Here is a 21,079-nt window from a genome sequence, read left to right on the forward strand (position 1 = left end):
TTTATACTCTTTTCCCCCCGATGCATAATTAATATACCACAAATCATGTGTGTTCCCATAGTGCAACAGCAAATGCAAACTGATTTTCAATGATAAAAGTCTACACCATACACCTCCTTTAATGTTATTTGACAGGTTAATCATTATGACCGCACACCTCACATTATGACATGTATGTTTGATTTTTTTACACCTACTGTACAAGCAGGCATGTTAATAATGAGATCCAGGCATTACCCAGAGGTTAGTAGATGGACATGACTAGGAGAGGGGGAATGAACATCCAAAATAAATAGTTTGCGGTAACACCATGATGACTATCTCTCAATGAGTTGGGGTGGTTCTGAAAAGAACCATTGGTTTCAACTCGACGTTTCGATCAGTAAGCTCTAATCATCTTCTGGAGAAAGCTGTTTAATTTTTATAAATTGAGTGACTGTGATGACACAGATATTTCATTCATTATTGTGGAAAACACAAACAATATTTTTTATCCCTGTGAATATTTACCATGATATAGATTGACGATTTTAGGTTCGGGCTCCTGTAATGGATGTAATAAATAGTTCAGATCATAACATTGTGAAACTCGGTGATGATATTCGTAGTGTAGCATTATTCATTCTGTATCAAACAGTATTTCTTATCCTGAAGAGACTTTTTTTTATTGTTTTGTGTACATTTATTGCTAATTTTAGGTTTTAATTACTGGAATGGATGAACCAACTGTGAGGATATTTATATATATATTTACATATTTTTGTTCTGCATCACAGATTCAAGAGGATCGATATTTTCTTCCCAATGCTAATTAATTAACACCTGTACATAGACTATTTTAGGTTTAATTTCTTGGAATAGAAGTTGTACATCCAAAATAAACAATATTTTTTATTCTGGTGCAATTTTATCATCAAATGAACATAGAGACGATTTTTGGCTTCAGTTCCTGAAATAAACGATTGTCATATTGTTATTCTTTCATACAAAACATTTTACATATTTCAATGGTTTACTTCAGTTTAAATTAACATTAGCATTGAATCCCACCTCTTTGGTAAATTGCTTTCAGTATCGCAGGACAAAATATTAATATCTGTTTGCTGATTTTGCAGAATTTAATCATCTGTGATTAATATTTCAAAGCTCCTCCGATTTTGGTGAAATATATCTGGCTTGGGTGTAAACATTTTAAAGTGCGGCTTAACCAAGTAAATTGTGCACACTTCTCATGCAATTTTTGTAGGGGTTTCAATTTTTTTTTTAAATACTTTATGGTTGAGCAAAGAAAACCTGACCAGAGCAGGACTTGAACCTGTGTCCACCGAACAAACGTGCTGGCACTTTACCAACTGAGCTATCTCACCCTATGTTGACAGTTTCGCTATTATTTGTAAAAACCTTCATACCTGGTTTAAACATTTAATTTACTTTAAATCTCTTCATTTCACAGTTTGTATTTACTCGGAAGCAAAACGTGAAGAGAACTTTTTTAATAATCTATGATGATCAATTTAATCACACGCTTCGATGTAGTTGTACTTCCTTGCTTGGTTTGTTGATGTTTGAAGGGCTCGGTTTCCACATCGAAAGGATTTCCCCTTTCGAGTATTCAGAATCATTCATAGAAGTTGCGCATGATCTGATGACCGTGTGGCAGAGATTGAAATATAGCACAGATGACAATATCACATGGCTGTCATCGCAGCTGAATCTGCTATTAGTATTACACCAACTTGTACCCAAATACGGGGACTGTAGAGTTTCCTTCCTTGGGTGAATTTGTTATATTTGTTTCACGAGCATTTTAGTTCAATAAGAGTATCATATAAATCGCATCGGAGTATGGCTTCAACAGACGCTCAACATTTGCTGTGCAATGAGTTATTTACATTTAGATCCTTTGCCCTCACAAGGTATGTTATGTACTGTGAATTGGAATCAAACTTCTTCTTCTTTTTTATTTTTCATTTACAATAAATTATGGAGTCTCTGAAAGGATCTTGGAGGTTTGTGTCAATGTCTATAGATGTTTGCAACAGAATTTCTGTTTGGCATATGCGCGAATGTTACTTATTGAACCTTGCTTGTTTTTGGAAAGGATGTCTGGATGAGAATAGTATTAAGGACTTTTTCATCATGGCCCAATTACATGGCCCTGTTTATTGGGGAATTATGTGCTTCAGGCCAATAGGGCCCATCTTAACAGCAGATTTGTTTGCTTACTTCCCAATTTCTTTTTCATAGTGCGGCTAGAAATTAACCATAAGCACACGTGGAGGGCGATGGTAGGGGGGGGGGGGTGCGTGTTAAGCATCTTCGTGGGTGCTGTAAACATTTTACCACATGTGTAAATCTGTACTTGAAATCTAATCCTTTCAACTGTTTCTTGTGTTTTTAGATGCACGGTGTGTAATAACAAGTTATCGTCGTGGTACTTCGAGAGAGATGGACATTTGTACTGCAGGCAGGACTACATGGCCAAGTTTGGAGAAGCATGTAATGGCTGCGCACAAATCATAACCGGACCTGTCATGGTGAGTAGGTATACACACAAACCGGGGACCTATAACAAAAGAGGACAATATAGTCCTTGGTTCGGGAAAGATCCAAAGTTGGAAAACATGTGCAAAACCAATGGTAGATGTTGAACAAAAGTTAAGTGTATAAACAAAAGAGTCCATGGTTGCAGGCGTATACAAGCTTGGATGAGTTTGTGGCAAATGAAATATCTTTGGCTGCAGCTGTGGCTGTTGGCCTTGTGTGGATACACTAGCCGTATCCATAGCTGTTGGTGACACAGCAAAGACTAATTTAGTACAGTCAGATTCAGCATTAAGAATTATTAACATGTACCTCCAGCATTCTCCCTTAACATTGGTCTGCTTGCCAAATGCCAGTTAAAGGGAAGGTATAATGTTTAGTAATTTCACTCTTAAAATTATTAGCAACAAAAATTTACTAGGTTAGAAGTACAGCATCTTTTGATAGTATAAAGAACTTTCAGAATCATTTCACTTTCAAGTAATGTGGTTATGGACAAAAGATATCGGTTTTTTGGTCCCCCAAAATTGGAATCATAGAAACGTAACTGTCAGAAACGTTTCTCAGAGTTTGTATTAAGTTTACGGATTATTCTCCCTGCGTGGACATTACTGCTCCAGGTTTCAGCAATATCTCAAAAACGGACCACCTTTTGAAATGAGATTTTTGCATGGATTTGTGCTTGTTCCCTGCCCGAGGAGTTGTTCATGGATATTTATATATCAGAGACAAAAAGTAGCCGAGATCAGTACTAGGTACACTTTCGAGTTATTTGGGGAAAACATCCACGTGGACTAGGACGTGGTTCGCATAAGTACCCTGCAGTAGACCATGCTGTAGGCTTCTATACCTCTGAGATTGCATAGTGACATACTACCTTCATGGTGACATGAACAACTTACTTCTTGATTTTACTCATCCATGATTTTAGTCATCCATAGAAGTGTAACAAAAAAGCTCAGTTTATGTGTCCATAGTATTTTCCATTTCTTTTGGGAAACATATATCCACATGGACTTAAACAGGATTTGCACTCGAACTGGAGGCAATGCTAGCCTTTTGAGATAGTGATATGAAAAGCTTACTTCTTGATTTTGCTCAATAAGCAAAACCCAGTTCATGTGTGCTTGGCATTTTCAAATTCTTTGAGGAAAAATATCCATGTGGAGTGACTGTGGACTAGGACAGGGTTTGCTGGAGGCGATGCTAGGCTTCTTCACCTCCGAGATTGCATCTATAAAACGCTTACTTCTTGATTTTTTACTAGTAAAGCTTAGTTCATGTGTGCTTGATATTTTCAATTTTTCAGTTCATGTGGGGCATGGCATTTTTGATTTCATTTGGGAAAATAGCCACATTGCACCCATACGCACCCTGCCAGGAGGCATAGATCATTAGCGTCTTGTACTGCTGAGATTGCCCAAAGAAAGACGAGAACCTTTTTTTGGAGTGGTTTTTTTCAATTTCTTTGGGGAAAACCTCCACATGGACAAGGAAAAGATTTGCATCTATACTCTGCTGGAGGCAATAGCATCTTAAAGGCAGTGGACACTATTGGTAATTACTCAAAATAATTATTGGCGTTCAAAAACCTTACTTGGTAACGAGTAATGGGGAGCTGTAGATAGTATAAAACATTGTGAGAAACGGCTCCCTCTGAAGTATAGTAGTTTTAGAGAAAAAAAGTTATTTTCCGCGATTGATTTTAAAAATCAAAAACTTAATTTAACAAAAAACAAGCCATGCAAATCTAAGAAGACTAAAATAGCAAATAAGATTCAAAAGTTCAGCCTGTTAGAAAATGAAAGCATTCGTTTTGTTTAGTTCTGGCCTTGGAAACAACTGAATGGCATCATTGAATCAGTGGTTAAAGTTTAAAACGAAAGGTCATACAGATAAAGAGAGTCTGCTATAAAAACAGTTTAGTTCCTCTTTCACAATTGTGACACAGTTGTTCTTTATATTGGGTACATGGACAAATTCCAAAGTTTCCCCGACTGTTTTCCCGATGTGGCAACTATTGGACATTGAGTCATTGTTATTTTCCTGCTGTTGATATACGTACTACTTCCTTCCTCCTTGCTTTGGTTTGTCTGAATTTCTATTCCGAGAATAATGACCGGTCAAATAAAGTTAGGATATTGTTTTGTTTTATATGTGGATGCAAAACTTTTAAGAGCGATTGTTTTGTTCGGTTTAAAATTAAAAATTTATGCTTGTAATATTCGGGGTAAAACTAGTATAATTTTCTGCTAACCATAGAGCAAAAACTTCATTCTGTGTGCTGGATATTTTCATTGTTTCATCATTTTACTGCTATAAGGGAATTTAGAATAGTAAACAAACGTAACGTTATAGTGTTTATAAATCTGTTATTTTTTATTTATTTTTTATAAATTTGTCAATTCAGAGTTGAAGTAGGATTTTTCGAAGCTTTTCTGCATCTGCATTGTTTATTTCTTTAATTGTAATTCAAATTCAACTCAGCGAATTGGTTGTTCACTCTTTGGTAGTATTTGTCAGGCATCTTGTGTACATCTCTATAACAGCCAAAGTTTACCTAGAAAATACCAAGAAGGAAACAAAAAACGAAGAAAAACAAAAACAGACAATGACCGATTCTAACCTTCATTGTCATTGACTTGTTGATGTTTTTCATCATCTGCTTTCAGGAAGGTGGAAAGTCACGTACCACCAATATACAAATTTATATACAGGTACATCAATCAAGCTGTGTACTATTTAACATTTTATTCTTATTTGAGGGACCTCAAAAATTCAGAATATGAAATAGTATTCAAAAAAGCATTTAAAGGCAGTGTATTCTTTTAGTAATTACTTCATCAACTAATGACAATAAAAACGTACTTGGTGAGAAGTACCAAATCTGTTGATAACGAATAACATATTGAGAAACAATTTTCTCCAAAGGAATGTGGTTTTTGGAGAGAGGGATTCAAAAACATTTCAATCTGAGAAACAACTCTGCGTCAGTTTGACTGGGAAAATGTTTCCTTGCGTGGACATAACCGCTCCAGATTTGTTGGCAATATCTCGAAAAGGCTGCAAAAAAAAAAATGTTTTTATTGTAATAATTATATCTGCATTTATGTAAGATTTTAAACAAACTGACGGTTACCTAATTTGGGTATATTTGAATTTTTTGTTAATGAAATTCTCATTAAAAAAAAACATTCCAGTCTTATGCCTGATCAATAAAGATGTGAAATTAGTAAGTTGTATCTTCTTCTGGGAGTTGGGGTTCGCTCACAATGTAGACAACGCACTGATTGCCTCTTAAAAGTGACTGCTTTATGCGTTAGCTTCTTAGAAATATGTACAGTAAACATGTGTTTGGAAGTGATCGCAGATCAAATAAATAACTATTTGGATACAGTCACCCTTAAACTGCATGTCTTTTTAGAATCATATTGCAGGATCAAATAGGAATTAGAGAGGGCTAGATAATTGATGCATCTTTCACGTGCTTTCGTGCCATCATAGAGTGGACTTATCACAGACCTATGACGTTATTAAACCTTTTGGAAACTGTTCGGGTAAAGGAACACGTTGCCTTGGATCGGGCGAGTTGGTCTATTAAAAGCGTTTGAAAACTGTTTGTTATAAAATGCATGGTTGGAAAGATGTTTTGAAAGTAGAGTATAATGATCACACAATAATGTCTTGAAATTGCAGGGTTTTCCTTATACCTTGTGAACTAACACGGCACGCCATTTTGTGGAGTCAAATTGCCTGACCCTGTTAGTTCGCAAAAATATGTAAGGAAAATCACACAATTTTGAGGCATATTTGTGTGGATCATTATATTCTACTACTAAAACACCTTTCTAACCATGCATTTCATAAGAAAGAGTGTCAAATGATTTTTATAGACCAACTCGTCCAATTCAAGGCAACGTGTTCCTTTAACCATTATTATTTTTTCCCCTTATCTTGGGTTGTGGACTCGGAAAAAGCCGATTATCAAAACTAAAAACCTCATAACAAGAACAAATTGGAGTATTTAGCGGACATGGGCGGTCCCCAGGAAGCGATTTAAGATCACAGGAAACGCCGACCAATTATAGGCAGCAAGGTTATTTAATAGCTTTGACGTACACTGTACAAACCAAGAGTAAGATTTGACAGATACAAGAATGAAACTAAGATTGAAACCTTGTGGTACGAGATATTCCTGTGTGAGTTTAAATGCAAGCTTGTGGTTTTATTTTATTTTTGGAGTGATATTTATGTTTTTTATCTTAGGAGTTGCATAGTCAAATTTATGTGAACTCACTTGGTTTCGAAAGTTGGCTATTCACAGATAAAGCGGAACTAGCTGTGAAATGCTATAAAGTATTTTTTGACAGGAACAACTTTGCGTGGCATTGACACGGTCTTGTTCTGATTTAGAGTTAAGTTAGCGCTCAGATACTCCTTCTAAAGGTACATTTTTTTGTCATTACAGTTTTCCCCTTTGAGATGTAATTCTTAGTTCAACATAAAGTCTTGGAAACAGCTGTCCGATGGCTAATGCATTTAAAATATAGTATTTAAAATAATTTGTAAAAATACGTCTTAAAAAAATACAATTTATACAATTTTAACAGGTAAATAGTTGTCTAACTCTAGCATTACTCATTATCCATATTGATAATGTGCAAAAAAGGAAAATTACCAACGTCTATCAAGAACACCTTTCATGTCCACTGGGCATTTCACAATCAAAAACCTGTAATTAAGAAAGTAAACCGTGTGTCTCCCCCCATCCCCCCTTCCCAACTTCCCCTTCAAGCTAACAACCCCCCTTCCCCAAATCTCGATCCCAAATGCCCAATCCATCAAATTTACAAGGTTTTATTAACCTAATCTTAAGGGTGGTGTGTTCCCATTGAGGAAGCGGCCATTAGCCCTTGGATTTCCAGCCTCAGACAAGGGTTTCCTCTCTGCTTTCGATAAGTGGGGCCCCTCCTCACTTCTTCTCAAGTTAGCGGAGGGGTTGAGCGTCCCCCCTTTTGTGTTGCTGGACAACCGCATTGTTCTGGAGGTCTCTCGCTGAGTGAAGATCCTGGTTAGGATTTAGCAGTTGTTTTGAGGAGTTTTCTTTCTGTGGAGCTTATCAAAGTCAGGCAACATGTTCTTGTTACCATTCTGTTATTTCTTGTGGAAGAAAGTAAGTAGGGGTGACATTCTATGGCTGTTTTTTATTGTTCTCTCTCTCTTGCGCTGATGAACTTGCTGATTAGGATTTAGCAGTTTTTTGTTTGTTTTTTTTTTTTGGTTTTTTTTGCAAGTTCGCCCAAAACAAGGATAAAAGCCACTCTAGGTAAAGGGCTACAAGGAAGAAAACATGGAATTGCAGAAACTCAGTAGAGCCGATGGTAGGAATTGGTATTCCTCTTAAAAGAGGGCAGATCATTGGATGAAGGGAAACTTACACCAGGAGTTCCAAAGAGATACAGTACGAGGGAAAAAGCTACTGGAGTTGTTCTGAGGAGATTTCTTTCTGTGGAGTTTACCAAAGTCAGGCGCGATGTTCTTGTTACTGTTCTGTTATTTCTTGTGGAAGACGATCAGTAGGGTAATATGCTAGGGTCATTTTAAGAAAGCTGTAAATGCAACATGGAGACTCTCTCTCTCTAAAAGTTTCTTAACTTAGTAACAAGTTAAAATATGTTATTTTGTTAACCTTGTTACTTCATCTACATTTCGCAAAGTTCTAAATATACCGTATATGATCTTGATAGAATAGCGCCATATTAATTTTAATAGTCATGTTACTCAGTAATTTCCCGAGTTCTGTGAAAGAAAAGTTTTTTTTTGTGATTGAGCAGTCGCTCAGACAAGTGTGCGATGTATGTTTTAATCCTTCTGTTTTGATATAGAAGGTTGGTACGGCAAGTTACAAAGTGCAAAGTTCATGACCCCAACTTGGGAAACAAAGCTTTTGTGCATTCCATTTGTGTTGTGTGAAATCTGAAGACAAAATTTGATAGTGGTCTGGATTGTGTTTTTTGTTTTAGCCGTCCTGTTATTTCCTGTTGAAGAAGGTACATGTTGGTAGAGGGTTACCCACCGTGCGGTTCAAATGGCCAACTGAAGAAACTAAACACTTGTCAATTACTGTGTAGAAGACCACTGTTGTGTAATCAGAGGACAATGTCGTTAGGTTACATTACACCGCCAGTGTGGATGTAAAAACACCACAAACTAATGCTACATTTTAATTGTACAGTTCAAATGGTCAATTGAAGAAACAAAATACTTTTGGATTCTGTCTTGAAGAAGGTTACTGTTGCGTAGAATCAGACGACAATGTTGTTAGGTTATGTTAAACCGCCAGTGTGGAAGTATAAACACACCACAAACTAGCGCTACATTTGAACTGTACGGTTCAAATGGCCGACTGAAGAAAGAAAACACTTGAGGGTTCCTGTGTAGAAGACCACTGTTGTGTAAAATTAGAAGACAGTGTTGTGAGGTTACGTTACACCGCCAATGTGGAAGTAAACACACCACAAATTAATGCTACATTTGAACTGTCCGGTTCAAATTGCCAATTGAAGAAACAAAACACTTGTGGATTCCTGTGTAGAAGACCACTGTTGTGAAATGACAAGACAATGTTGCTAGGTTGCGTTAAACCGCCAGTGTGGAAGCAAACACACCACAAACTAACGCTACATTTGAATTGTACAGTTCAAATGGTCAATTGAAGAAACAAAATACTTGTGGATTCCTGTGCAGAAGACCACTGTTGTGTATAATCAGAAGACAATGTCGTTAGGTTGCGTTAAACACAACACAAACTTACGCTACAACCCAGTTCATCAGGGTCCAATTTCATAAAGCTGTTGAGAAAAAAATACTGCTTAGTAAATTTCTTTGCTTCGCAAAAATGGGAAAACCAGTTGCAACAATTTAAACTTTTTAGTATTTTGGCTGGTAACCAGTTTCAAGTAAGCAATATTTTTCTGTGCTTAGCAAGTTTTTTATCCTTACAGGCTTTATAACATTGTTAAGCAATATTTTTCTGTGCTTAGCCAGTTTTTACGCTTACCGGCTTTATGAAATTGGGCCCTGAACGTTATCAGTGGAGTCTCTATGGTTTCCTGCGGTCAAAAGCTGGAAACGACAAAACGGAAAGTTTGGCAAGGATGTGAGTGGGACACTGGTTTGTAGCCACGGAATGACCACTCTCAATTTCTTGATTCCAATTCTTTATAGGTCGCCGGAGAACACAAGTATCACCCCGACTGCTTCGTCTGTATAAAATGTAGCACCTTTATTGGGGATGGTGATGGCTATGCGCTGGTAGAGAGATCCAAACTGTACTGGTGAGTACTAGTTGATTTTTATTACATTATACTCATTTTAATTAATAAAATTTTTTTAAATCTTGTATGGGCTTTCATACGGGCATATCCTATTGATCACACATTTTTGTTGTGTTAGTTCAGCAATGTCATATCTCGATGTTGTAATCAAGATACTTCGTCATCGTCTACCCTATTTCACTCCACTGCAGGAGGAAAGCCTCTTCACCAAAGCTCCATCTCACTCTATCCTGCGCTGTCTGTTGCCAAGCATTACCCCTGTATGTCAAGATACACTCTGTACAAAAACTTTGTTAATCGGTTTCTTTATGCTTTGTGCGACCATCCAAGATATTCAAAGCACGTTGCCATTATTGGTTTTGTCAAAGGCCTGTATTCACACTTTGTGTTACCAAGCATAAATATGAAATAACAAACCTGTGAGAAAGAACACTTGTTTTCACTGTTTAGAATAGCAATTGTCTTGCTCATTTCTCCGCCCCCCCCCCCACAAAAAAATATATATTTAAGAAAAGTTTTCCGCCATGACCTTTGTATACCATGTTAGTTATGTGCAAATTGGTGAATGTTTGCTTTTTTAATCTTACCCATATTGTGCACTCTTTATAAGTCAAGACATCAATAATGTGCCACTTTAAACCTGAGAGATAAAGGATTTGGGTACTTTTTCAAAATGTCCATAGATTTACATTAAACTTACAGGGTTTGAAGATAATGATAGTGGAAAGCTTCCCTTCAAATATTACTTACTGAGGTGCTGTGGTTTTTGAGAACTGAGTAAAACAATGTCATGAAAATACGTTTGTAAATGATTAAAATAATTTTCGTCTCAATGAGGCGAAAATTATTTTTCATGACATTGTGTTACTCATTTCCAAAAAACTACAGCACCTCAGCACGTAATATTTTCAGGGAAGCTTTCTACTATCATTATCTTCAAACTGTGTAAGTTTAGTGTAAATCTGTGTACATTGTGTTTTTTGTCCTACAAAAGTTATGTAGACCCTTTAAAGTTAATGCTATTTTAGGAGATACAACGTTGGTGCACTGACACAAGGATTTAGTTGTTGTGGGCGTTGAAAAGAAGTTTGTATGACTTGATCTGATAAACACATTTTCTGTATGAATGTTTGCACGGTTTCTTTATCTGTTTCGAATAATGATTTTGCCAACATGTCTGTTTATCATAATGCAAATTTATGCAGTGAAAGAAAACTGGAACCAGGCTATTTATGTTTGTATGTGTGTACCTGTAGATACTAGAATGGGTAGCAAGGCACCTTTCTGTTTTCCCCCGCCCCCTTGGTATTGAAAGGTGACTTGACTCTTAAATTTTCTGATATTCTCAATAATGCAGGTTAACTGTTGTGTCTGCCTCCATCCACATTGCTAGCAATGGAGAGAACTGGAGCGTGAACTCACAAGTTGCTTGCAATACCTGCACAATTTCAAAAGTCCCAAACATCCTTTAAAGGGAAGGTACACGTTTGGTAATTGTCAAAGACCAATCTTCTCACTTGGTATATCCCCTCATTTGCATTAACTAACAAGCCTGTGAAAATTTGGGCTCAATCGGTCGTCAAAGTTGCGAGAAAATGATGTAAGAAAAAACACCCTTGTTGGACGAATTTGTGTGCTTTCAGATAGTAATAAAAGACTTCTAGCTAGAAGTCTTTTATTATTTTAGTGAGAAATTACCTCTTTCTCAAAAACTACACTCAAGTCAGTTTTTAAGTTAATATTTGTTTTGAGTAATTACCAAATGTGTAACTTCCCTTTAACAAATTTTAGGGGGGGGGTTGAGTTTCTTTCTGTTTTATAACACAAGAGTTATAATACTCCTGTTGCTGAGTACATAACTGTTCGGCCATGGGCCTACTTCAATCATGATGCAGCAGCCCCTTTACAGTGTGTTGCGGCAATCCTAAATTTTTAATCCATTGCAATCCTCTCTCGTTCTTACTCTGCTAGGGTCAAAACGTCAGGCCATTCATTATTTTTTTGCATTCTCCCTTTCTAGTGGCAAGTGTTACCACAGTATCCTAGTCCCCATCATCACCAGCTCCCCAGCATCCCGGGTTCCCCACATGGTGCAGCTGGTAACGATACCACCCACCCCCGACGGCCAGAAGAGGTTCTCTATCTCAGTAGAAGAGACCATGCAGTACCCGACGTCACCCACCCCGACCTCGGAGAAGGTGTCCGTCCAGAGTCTATGTGTCAAAGAGTAAGTCTGAAGCATTTTTTGAATCACGCCATTTTTTTTCTTTCTTTTTTTGTGTGTGTGGTGGGACTGCATCTAGCCACCTGGTTATCTCAGTGGTCCAGTAGGAAGACAGATCTGCTCTAGAATAGAATAATGTTTTATTGTCACTTGTAAAAAAACAAATATTAGTACAGTGAAATTCGTTTTGGTTTTGTGTGTCTAAAAATATTATGTTATATACAAATTACACTAAAAATTAACTATGGAATACATAGAAATATAATATAAACAACTCTGAAAAGTATTACAATATACAGGCGAATACAAAAGATAAAAATAGTACGATAGAATTAAAATCAGAAATAGACATTCATGATTAAAACCTGTCATTTAGAACACGAACAGCTGTGGGATAAAAACTCTGCAAAGTACTGTTGGATCCAGATTTAATTGAACGAAAACGATTCTTAGACCGCATGGGCTGAAAGAGGGAATGTGCTGGGTGAAACTGGTCATCTACTATAGAGAGGGCTCGTTTTTTAACTCGAGAGAGATACAGTTCATCAAGTGATGGAAGTTGGCAACCTATGATTTTACTAGCGGTGCGAACGATCCGGCTGATACGCTTCCGGTCATCGGCTGTTTCATTGCCCCACCAAACGATCATTGATTGTGTCAAGACACTCTCAATCACCGCTCGGTAGAACTTCAACAGAAGTGGCTGACTGACATGGAAGCTTCTCAGCCGTCTCAAGAAAAATAATCTTTGCTGACCTTTCTTAACAATTGAATCTGCATTACATCCCCATTTCAAATCAGATGATAAATGTACACCTAGAAATTTAAAACATTTCACTATTTCCACTTCAGAACCAGTAATGACCAAGGGAGCAATAGCTGCAGGATTTTTGCGAAAATCAATAACAAATTCCTGTGTTTTATTGACATTTAATTCTAAATCGTTCTCAGTGCACCAGTTAACAGTAGATTGTACTTCATTTCGGTACGATGTCTCGTCATTTTTAATTAACCATTTAGCCACTGTACCGCCCAGCCGCATATAGCGATACATTGTATGCGGTACGAGGAAACCTCGCTAGCTTGTGTTTGTAGAAAAAAAGGAACATCAAAAGAAAACTCGATAGTCATTAGTAGGTCTACGCATTTGTTAATAATATCTAGTTGTTATAGATCGTTATTAATTCTCCCTTCACAGTTGACTTGTCGAAGCTAATGATGATGAAATAATTTAGCTCTTACGAAAAATAAAACGCTCATTAGTAAACAGGAAACTGTTCATCATTTATGATGATATTGTCGAAAATTAACGCCTTCGCATTTAATCAGTATGAGCATTGAGCCAGACAAAAGCCTTGAAAAGCTATTGTGTTCATTTTATCCGTGCACACAAATATTCGCCATAACAATTACCGTAGCCGTTTAACGAGAGGCATTTATTGTTCCCATGAGAACTTGTACTTTTATACAAATATTACCGAAAGGGTAACAAATTGTGCATACACATTAAGCCATGGCTATCTTTTAAAATTTGAACTACGATTCCAGTAATTTACTGCAAGAATATTGAGAAAATGGATTTCAGCAAACTCGGGCGGTGCAGGGACTAAAGGGTTAATCCACATACAGTCGTGTCATCAGCGTACTTAACCATAAAATTGCTGGCTGAAGTACTGACGCAGTCGTATGTAAATAACGAGTACAGCAAAGGAGACAAAATGCAACCCTGTGGCGCCCCAGTATTTAAAACCAAGGGTTTGGAATAATTATTTCCGACTCTGACAATCTGAGAACGATCCAATAGAAAGTCCAAAACCCATTTATCAAGATACACATTTAACCCTAGAAGAGTCAACTTGTCATATAATTTAAAAGGCGAAATCGTGTTGAAGGCCCAGCTGTAATCAATAAATAAAAGTGTGGCATAATTAGGCATTTTTTAATCCAGAAACCGTGTAACATTAAATAATGCGAGAGACACTGCATCCTCTACTGATCTGTTCTTCTTGTAAGCAAACTGATAAGGATCAAGAGCAGGAGGAATATTAGCTAAAATATATTGCCGTACCAGAGACTCTAAACACTTTGCAACAATTGACGTCAAAGCAAATGGTCGGTAATCATTTAAACAAACAGGTGTACGCTTGGGCACAGGAATGACAAATGAATGTTTAAATACCTTAGGAACATGACAAACCTTCAATGACCAATTAAAAATAATACAGAGAATGTCACACAGTTCATTTTTGCATGATCGCAAAAGGCGAGAGGAAATCCCATCCGGACCAGGAGCCTTCCTCTCGTTTAGTTTGGACAAGACGCGGCGGGTATCGTCCAACGAAACCTGAAATGGAGGAAGAAGGTCATCGCTATAAGGCATTGTTGCCCTGTCCAAAGGGCGATCGAAACGAGCATAAAATTCATTCAGTTGGTCTGGCAATAACGGATCATTAGATGTTAAACCTACGGACTTGGGCTTGTATCCAGTCATTTTATTGAAACTCTTCCACATTTCTTTGGAATTGGTAGAAGAAATACCGTCCTCGAGTTGCCCTTGGTAACGGCGTTTAGCGTCACTAATTGACTTCCTGACTGCGTATTTCGCCTGTTTCCAAGATGCGTTGTCCCCTCGTTTGAATGCCATGTCCCTTGAGCGGAGTGCCTTGTCCACCGAACCGTCAAACCAAGGTTTGTCGTTAGGATAACGAGTTGTTGATTTCTTAGGAATGCACATCACCTCACAAAACTTGATGTAATCCATTGTGACATCTGTGCATTCATCCAAATCAGCTGAACTGTTTACAAACAAAGACCAATCAAAGGTCTTGATTGGTCTTGTCTAGTCTTGTCTTGTCTTGTCTAGCAATGCAAATGTCTTGATTCAAATCCCATCCGAGTGATTTGCCTTTAGATTTTTGTTTTCACAGAACTCGGGGAAAGTATTGAGTACAATACACATCCGTGTAAGGGTAAAAATAAATTATACAGGAAAAAAACCTCTGATAAAAGTAGGATGAATAGAAAAATTGTGGCTTTTACTGTCAAGGCCTGGAATTTCATCTCTGAAAGGGCAAGACCATTTTGACTCTGCAAGGGGCACTTATATTGGAAAATCATGAAGTGTATGAATACCTTTTGAAGGGGCACTAAGGCCAAGACCAGGGGCAACGGAGCCCATGGCCTTCAGGTAATTCCAGGCCTGTACTGTTTACATGCACGAGTTCAGTGACCTTATTGGTCTGGTGACATGAAAGGGATATTAGTGAAAATGGGCTGATTGATAACAGTAACAATCGAAAAAAGTAAGAAACAAAATCAAACTTTTTTTTTCTCGACTTCCTTCATCAAAATCTGCTCTTTCATCAAGTGAATTGTCAAACTTGGGTAAGACTCAGGATGTCGTCAATATGGATTCATTACTAAGTACATTGTGTTACTGATTGTCCGTAATGAGTTATGTCCAGGTTGGATTGACCAACACCCAATAGTTCTCTTCTTAAAGGGTTTGGGTACTTTTTGTAGCAACAGAAAACACAATATCCACAGATTTACATTAAACTTACACAGTTTGAAGATATTGATGTTAGAAAGCTTCCCTTTAAATATTACTTGCTGAGGTGCCGTAGTTTCTGAGAAATGAGTAAACAATGTCACAAAAATAATTTTGTCTCTGGAGACAACAACTCTTTTTGCATGTTTACTGTACAGCGTATTTACCAGTACTAGTAAATACTTTAAAAAATTCTGTATTTACGCGACCCTCCTGAAAATATCGCTCTGTGATTTTTTCGATTTTTTTTCTCTTTAAAAATTGACGACTAATGAAGCTGAAACTTAAATTATATTACATACATCTTCATTCACAGTGAGTAGGGATTCATGTCGTGGCCAAAGACAAAAAGTATCAAACCCTTTAAGCTGTAATCGGGCGATTCTCCTTCCATACCCCAAGCTCACCCCACCCCACCCCACGACCTCTTTAACCCCCTTCCTGAACTAATTACTGCCTCCAGAGTTCCCCCTAAGGTCATTTCAACGTGCCAGAAAACTCTCCACCCTTGATAAACAACAATCAGGATGTGGTTGAATACACCCTTGATGGCTTGTTAGGGTTGGACCTTGAACTTCAAGTATCCCTGAATTTGTTAACTGTTTTGGGGGAGGAAGGTTTGCAGTGATTTTCCACTGAAATTGTGATAAACCTCTTTTCTTAGAATTAAAGTCTCAGGGGCTGGATTTCACAAAGAGTTAAGACTAGTCTTATCTCGAGTTAGGACAAGTTACTCGTCCTAACTTAAGACTAGGAAGTTTTTAATATCTCCTAGGACTAGTCCTAAGTTAAGATTTTCTTGGGGAAATGGACCCCAGAAACCATTGACCCATTCTATCAATTTATTCACACATTTTATTCACTAATATTTCTAAAGTGGTGAAAATCCCGGATACATTTTTCTTTAGCTACAGTATGGGCTATTTGGACTCAGTTCTTCAGAATAGGCTTTCCGTTAAAAATTACACTTTTTTTACGGGGTCATGATCGAAGAATTACCCTACCTTTAAAGTTTTTCCTTTAATTCAGTGATGTGATTTCTTCAATTTTGACCGGAAATCTGTTTTCTTTTAACCCCCCCCCCCCAAAAAAAAAAAAGACCCAGATTGGAGATTAGGGTTTTTTAAAACCAAAGATTAAGCAGGGATCTTGCTCACAAGTTTCGTGCTCTCTCAAGCTTTCATGCTTTATTTATTTATTTATTTATTTATTTATTTTATTTAGTTACCCAGGGTGAGCCAAATCAGTAAAAAAATAACTGTTTTCCATTCGGGCCCTGCATAATTACATTGTTAAGAACAGACAAATTAACATATTAAAAAGTAAACATAAAATCACATTATAAAATTACAATATAAAGGTTGTAAACTAAGCGTGTAAGAATAAAAAATAAAGAGTAAAAAAAAATTACTTTGAGCTCAAATTACTTTGAGCTCACAGTTCAGATTTTTTTTTTTAAACAGCCTATCGCATCCCTGTCAATTCCATGATCATAACATGAGCTTCAATGGATGCTTTTTAAACATGTTTGACCTACATAGCACTGTACGTGATCATGGCAGCCCCCCCACCCCTTCTCCTCCCCCAATGTGTTAAGTAGATCAGCTGTCTATCACTGAGGAATAGTTGAGCGCATATTTGTTGGGGTACAGTCACTGATACGTAAATATCTGCTCATTTACACGCAAACGGGATATGGTTGTTTAAAGATGTGATATTTTTAAAATTATTATAAGGAAATTCGATTGACAAATTGTTTAAGCTGCTATGTTATGATGTGTTCATTTTTATATGAAGTCCATATTAAAACCTTTTTGTTTAAGGAATGTTACAGAATTGGTAAGAAGCAAAAATCGTGAAGAATCACAGATTTACATAAAACTTACACGGTCTAATGATGATGATAGTTGAAAAAATCCCTTGAAATATTTCTGTCTGAAATGTCATATTTGATGAGAAATAAATAATCTAACTTTGCGTTTGGAGTTTATCACTCAGTGAGCGTCTTATTCATTTTTATTTTGGCATCGGTGCAATTTGTAATCGGTTTTCACTATTTTCTCGTGACCCAGATGGCCGATCGATCTCAAACTTCTACAGGTTTGTCAGTTTATGGTTGGTTACATAAAGTGCTTACAGTGTCAGCAACTGTTTTGTTAGCAAACCAAATTCTGTAAGGTTCCTTGTAAGGTACAGTCACTGGACGTATGTAGATGTACTCATTTACTCGCAATTGGGTTATGACTCTTTAAAGATGTAATATTGTTTTTGATTATTATTAGGAAATTTGATTATCAAATCGAAGTGAAGTTCATATAAAAAAAACTTTTTGTTGGGGTACCGTCACTGAGGTGTAAATGTACAATGTACCTATGTACTCATTTACACTCACGGGATATGGCTCTTTGATGCGATATTGTTTTGATTATTATTAGGAAATTGGATTGACAAATTGTTTAATCTGCTACGTTACGGTGACTTCTTAACAACAATTTTTTGACTGAATGCAGGGTTGACTCCACACCATCAGAGGCTTCCTTGAGAGTAGGTGACAGAATACTGGAAGTAAATGGAACACCAGTCAGAACGCAAAACTTACACGAGGTAGGTAACAAGACCAATGACACAATACCATGTGTGATAAAATGGCATAATAGAGAGTCTGGTGCTACTTTGTGAGGTCACTGGTCCACCATGTTATTACTTTGTCTGGCAGTAAATTTTGACTTAAGTTAAGACCTAACTATATCCAGTTAACTATTCACAAAAAGCCGTTTCAGAACCAGCACTTCTCCCAAAAGAGATTTACACATATCCCCAAGTTTACTATTGATAGTTAGGTTACACTATCCACACCAGGCAAAGTTTCAAACAGCCCTAAATAGAGTGAACTACTTAACCCAGTCGCAGACTTTTTGTTTCCAGCCAGGTAAAGTTGCATTGCCTAATGCACCAGACTGGTGGTGGTTAAGCCATGGGTTAAGGGTTCGCATCCCAGTCATGACGTTTGTGGATTTGAGCAAAATGCTTTATTATAATTGGATACCTACAAAGGGTAGAGGTTGAGTCAATTTGGTATGTCAAGCTATCAACAGAACAGCTGTTAGCCTTAAGGAACACCAGGTTCAGAGAACACCATGTCCAGAGGTTACCTGATTATTTATGGGAGATAACAGTTGTAAAAGTCACTTAACCTTGTCTTTAAAGGACCTCAGAAACTCATAAATTCACGTTGTCAAGTTCATGACAATCATAAAGGACTTAATTATAACGAAAGAACCGACCATTGGCAATTTTTATGATAGTCAAGCATCAATGCAAAAGTCAAGGGGAACAACACCAAAGTTTTGGCATATTTTTGTCCAACTGTTAAAAGTTCGAGGGCAAAGATACATTTAGGTGACAAGGCTTTCTCAGTAGCTGGACCAGATGGTGGAACTCTCAACATTCATACTTGCATCTTTATTCATCAATTCAAACAAAATCCCAAGTGTTCCCTTTTTTCATCTCATTCTTTACAATATTTCTTCCTGGATTTACCGCCCTCAGCTGGTTGTAACCATTGCAAAATGCGGTTTATCAATGCTTGTGTTGTTATTATTTATGGAATGAAAGGGTAGCGACGAGTTCTTAAACGATCGTTTAAAACTGGCAGGGTTGTTGCCATGTGATAGAGGACCTTTATTGCATGGCAAAGACCCTGCAAGGTTTTAAACGGCAGTTTAAGAATGAATCACTACTCTTTTGTTCCCATTCATTAATGCCTTTTTGGTTAAAAGGCATAATAAAGTAAGAAACTCTGTAAAACTTATCCGTTTTCCGACGTGCTTGAGCTGTGTACGTCCGTTTGTTGCATTGTTATGACTGAGACGGCAGTGTTCAGATCCCTTCGTGCGCGTAGTCTTGCTGCAAGACGTTTCTCGTTATCCTTTCACTCACAGTGTGGCCAACTCACTGACAGCGCCCGCATCACCCGTAACGAGAAACGTCTTGCACCAATAGGAATAGCGAAACTGTCTGAGGTATTTATGAATAAACATTTAGGGCAAAGTAGGGAGGATGACTTGTTCTCTGTACATCACAATGACCTGTCAATACAATGTCTTATTTACATTTCTTTCACTATCATGTGTTTCGTCAATGATCTTTACAGCTCGATAGATTAATCAGCCAGAGTAAAACCGAGCTCCAACTCACCGTCGAGCACGACCCCACGTCACCTTCCTCAGCGGCGACAATAACAACAAAATCAAAGACAACGACAACAACAACAACAACAACAACCAAGACAACAACGCGGGAGGTGAAGGAGGGACCCACGTCCGTAAAGCATCATTCCACGGAGACGCACAAACCAAAGACGTTGAACATTGCGGCGAGACTCGAGATTCATCAGAGCAATGAGGAGAAGGAACAGAAGAAGCAAACGATTCCAATAACGAGACCGGAACGAGGGGCGTCCATGTCCAAGATGTGAGTATTATAATAATAATAATAATAATAATAAAAGAGTATTTATATAGTGTCTTATGCCAGGCCTCAAGGCGCTTTCCACTAAAATACAATGTTTTAAAAACAACAACTAAATAGAGACAAGGCAGTCTAAAAACCACAAAAGAGTAAACAAATTAAAATTAACACAACCACCAGGAGCAAACCATGATTAAAAAATACTGGAGGTAAGAGGTTACCAGCACCTTGCCCTAACGACAAGAACTTAAGCAACAACATACTTAAACATACTCAAAATATATAGGTGGAAAACTAAGAGACGGTGAAAGTTTTGCGTGTATTTGAATGTAGGGACCTGTTCAAGTGCGCAAGTTGGTTTCTTTCATGCGTTATAGCAACGTACGTCCACCCAAAGTGGTCCCAAAATGTCCGAATACGTGCAAGAGTTGCACAGTTTATTATGCCATTGATATGTTTATATTTGAGACAGTAAACTGGGATTCAAACTAGACGACAATCATTATTATAGTCATTATGAAATCAGCAGCTAGCTTGGTCGGATTGGAACCCACAACGTTGTGATTGCAATACAAGTCCTGCAGTCTAATCACTTGACCACAGTGACTATGTGACGTTTAACCCAAAGGTATAAGCCTCAACACAGTAATCATTAATGTAAAAATGCAGGTATTTGATAGGCGTACAACTTCTCTTTACATCCTCACTGTTTACCTTAGCCACTTAATTCATAATCTACCAGACTGAAACTCATTAGAGTCAATCCAATGAGTTCAGTCAATTTCCCACCTGTCAGTATTTGTTACAGTGAAACCTTTCCTCCGTCACACCGTTTAAAGGCACTGGACACTATTGGTAACTACACAAAATAATTGTTAGCATAAAAACTTACTTGATAACGAGCAATGGAGAGCTGTTGATGGTTTAAAACAATGTGAGAAATTGCTCCCTCTG

The 21,079-nt window shown here is 37.4% G+C and overlaps 1 protein-coding gene across 3 annotated transcripts in view; it reads left to right on the forward strand.

Moving 5' to 3' along the window:
* Window positions 1-21,079, forward strand: part of LOC117290649 (LIM domain kinase 1-like) — a 72,036-nt gene that overhangs the window by 26,056 nt on the left and 24,901 nt on the right. For 2 of the 3 annotated variants that reach the window (XM_033772165.1, XM_033772163.1), the window contains 5 exons: window positions 2,402-2,537; window positions 9,772-9,881; window positions 11,902-12,108; window positions 18,166-18,259; window positions 19,809-20,128. In XM_033772165.1, the coding sequence (XP_033628056.1) occupies window positions 2,402-2,537; window positions 9,772-9,881; window positions 11,902-12,108; window positions 18,166-18,259; window positions 19,809-20,128 (867 nt within the window). Of the gene's footprint in view, window positions 1-1,711; window positions 1,917-2,401; window positions 2,538-9,771; window positions 9,882-11,901; window positions 12,109-18,165; window positions 18,260-19,808; window positions 20,129-21,079 lie in introns of those variants that run through there. The other variant, XM_033772166.1, reaches the window with a different exon arrangement.

Source organism: Asterias rubens, chromosome 5, assembly GCF_902459465.1.
Source record: "Asterias rubens chromosome 5, eAstRub1.3, whole genome shotgun sequence".
NCBI classification, from domain to species: domain Eukaryota; kingdom Metazoa; phylum Echinodermata; class Asteroidea; order Forcipulatida; family Asteriidae; genus Asterias; species Asterias rubens.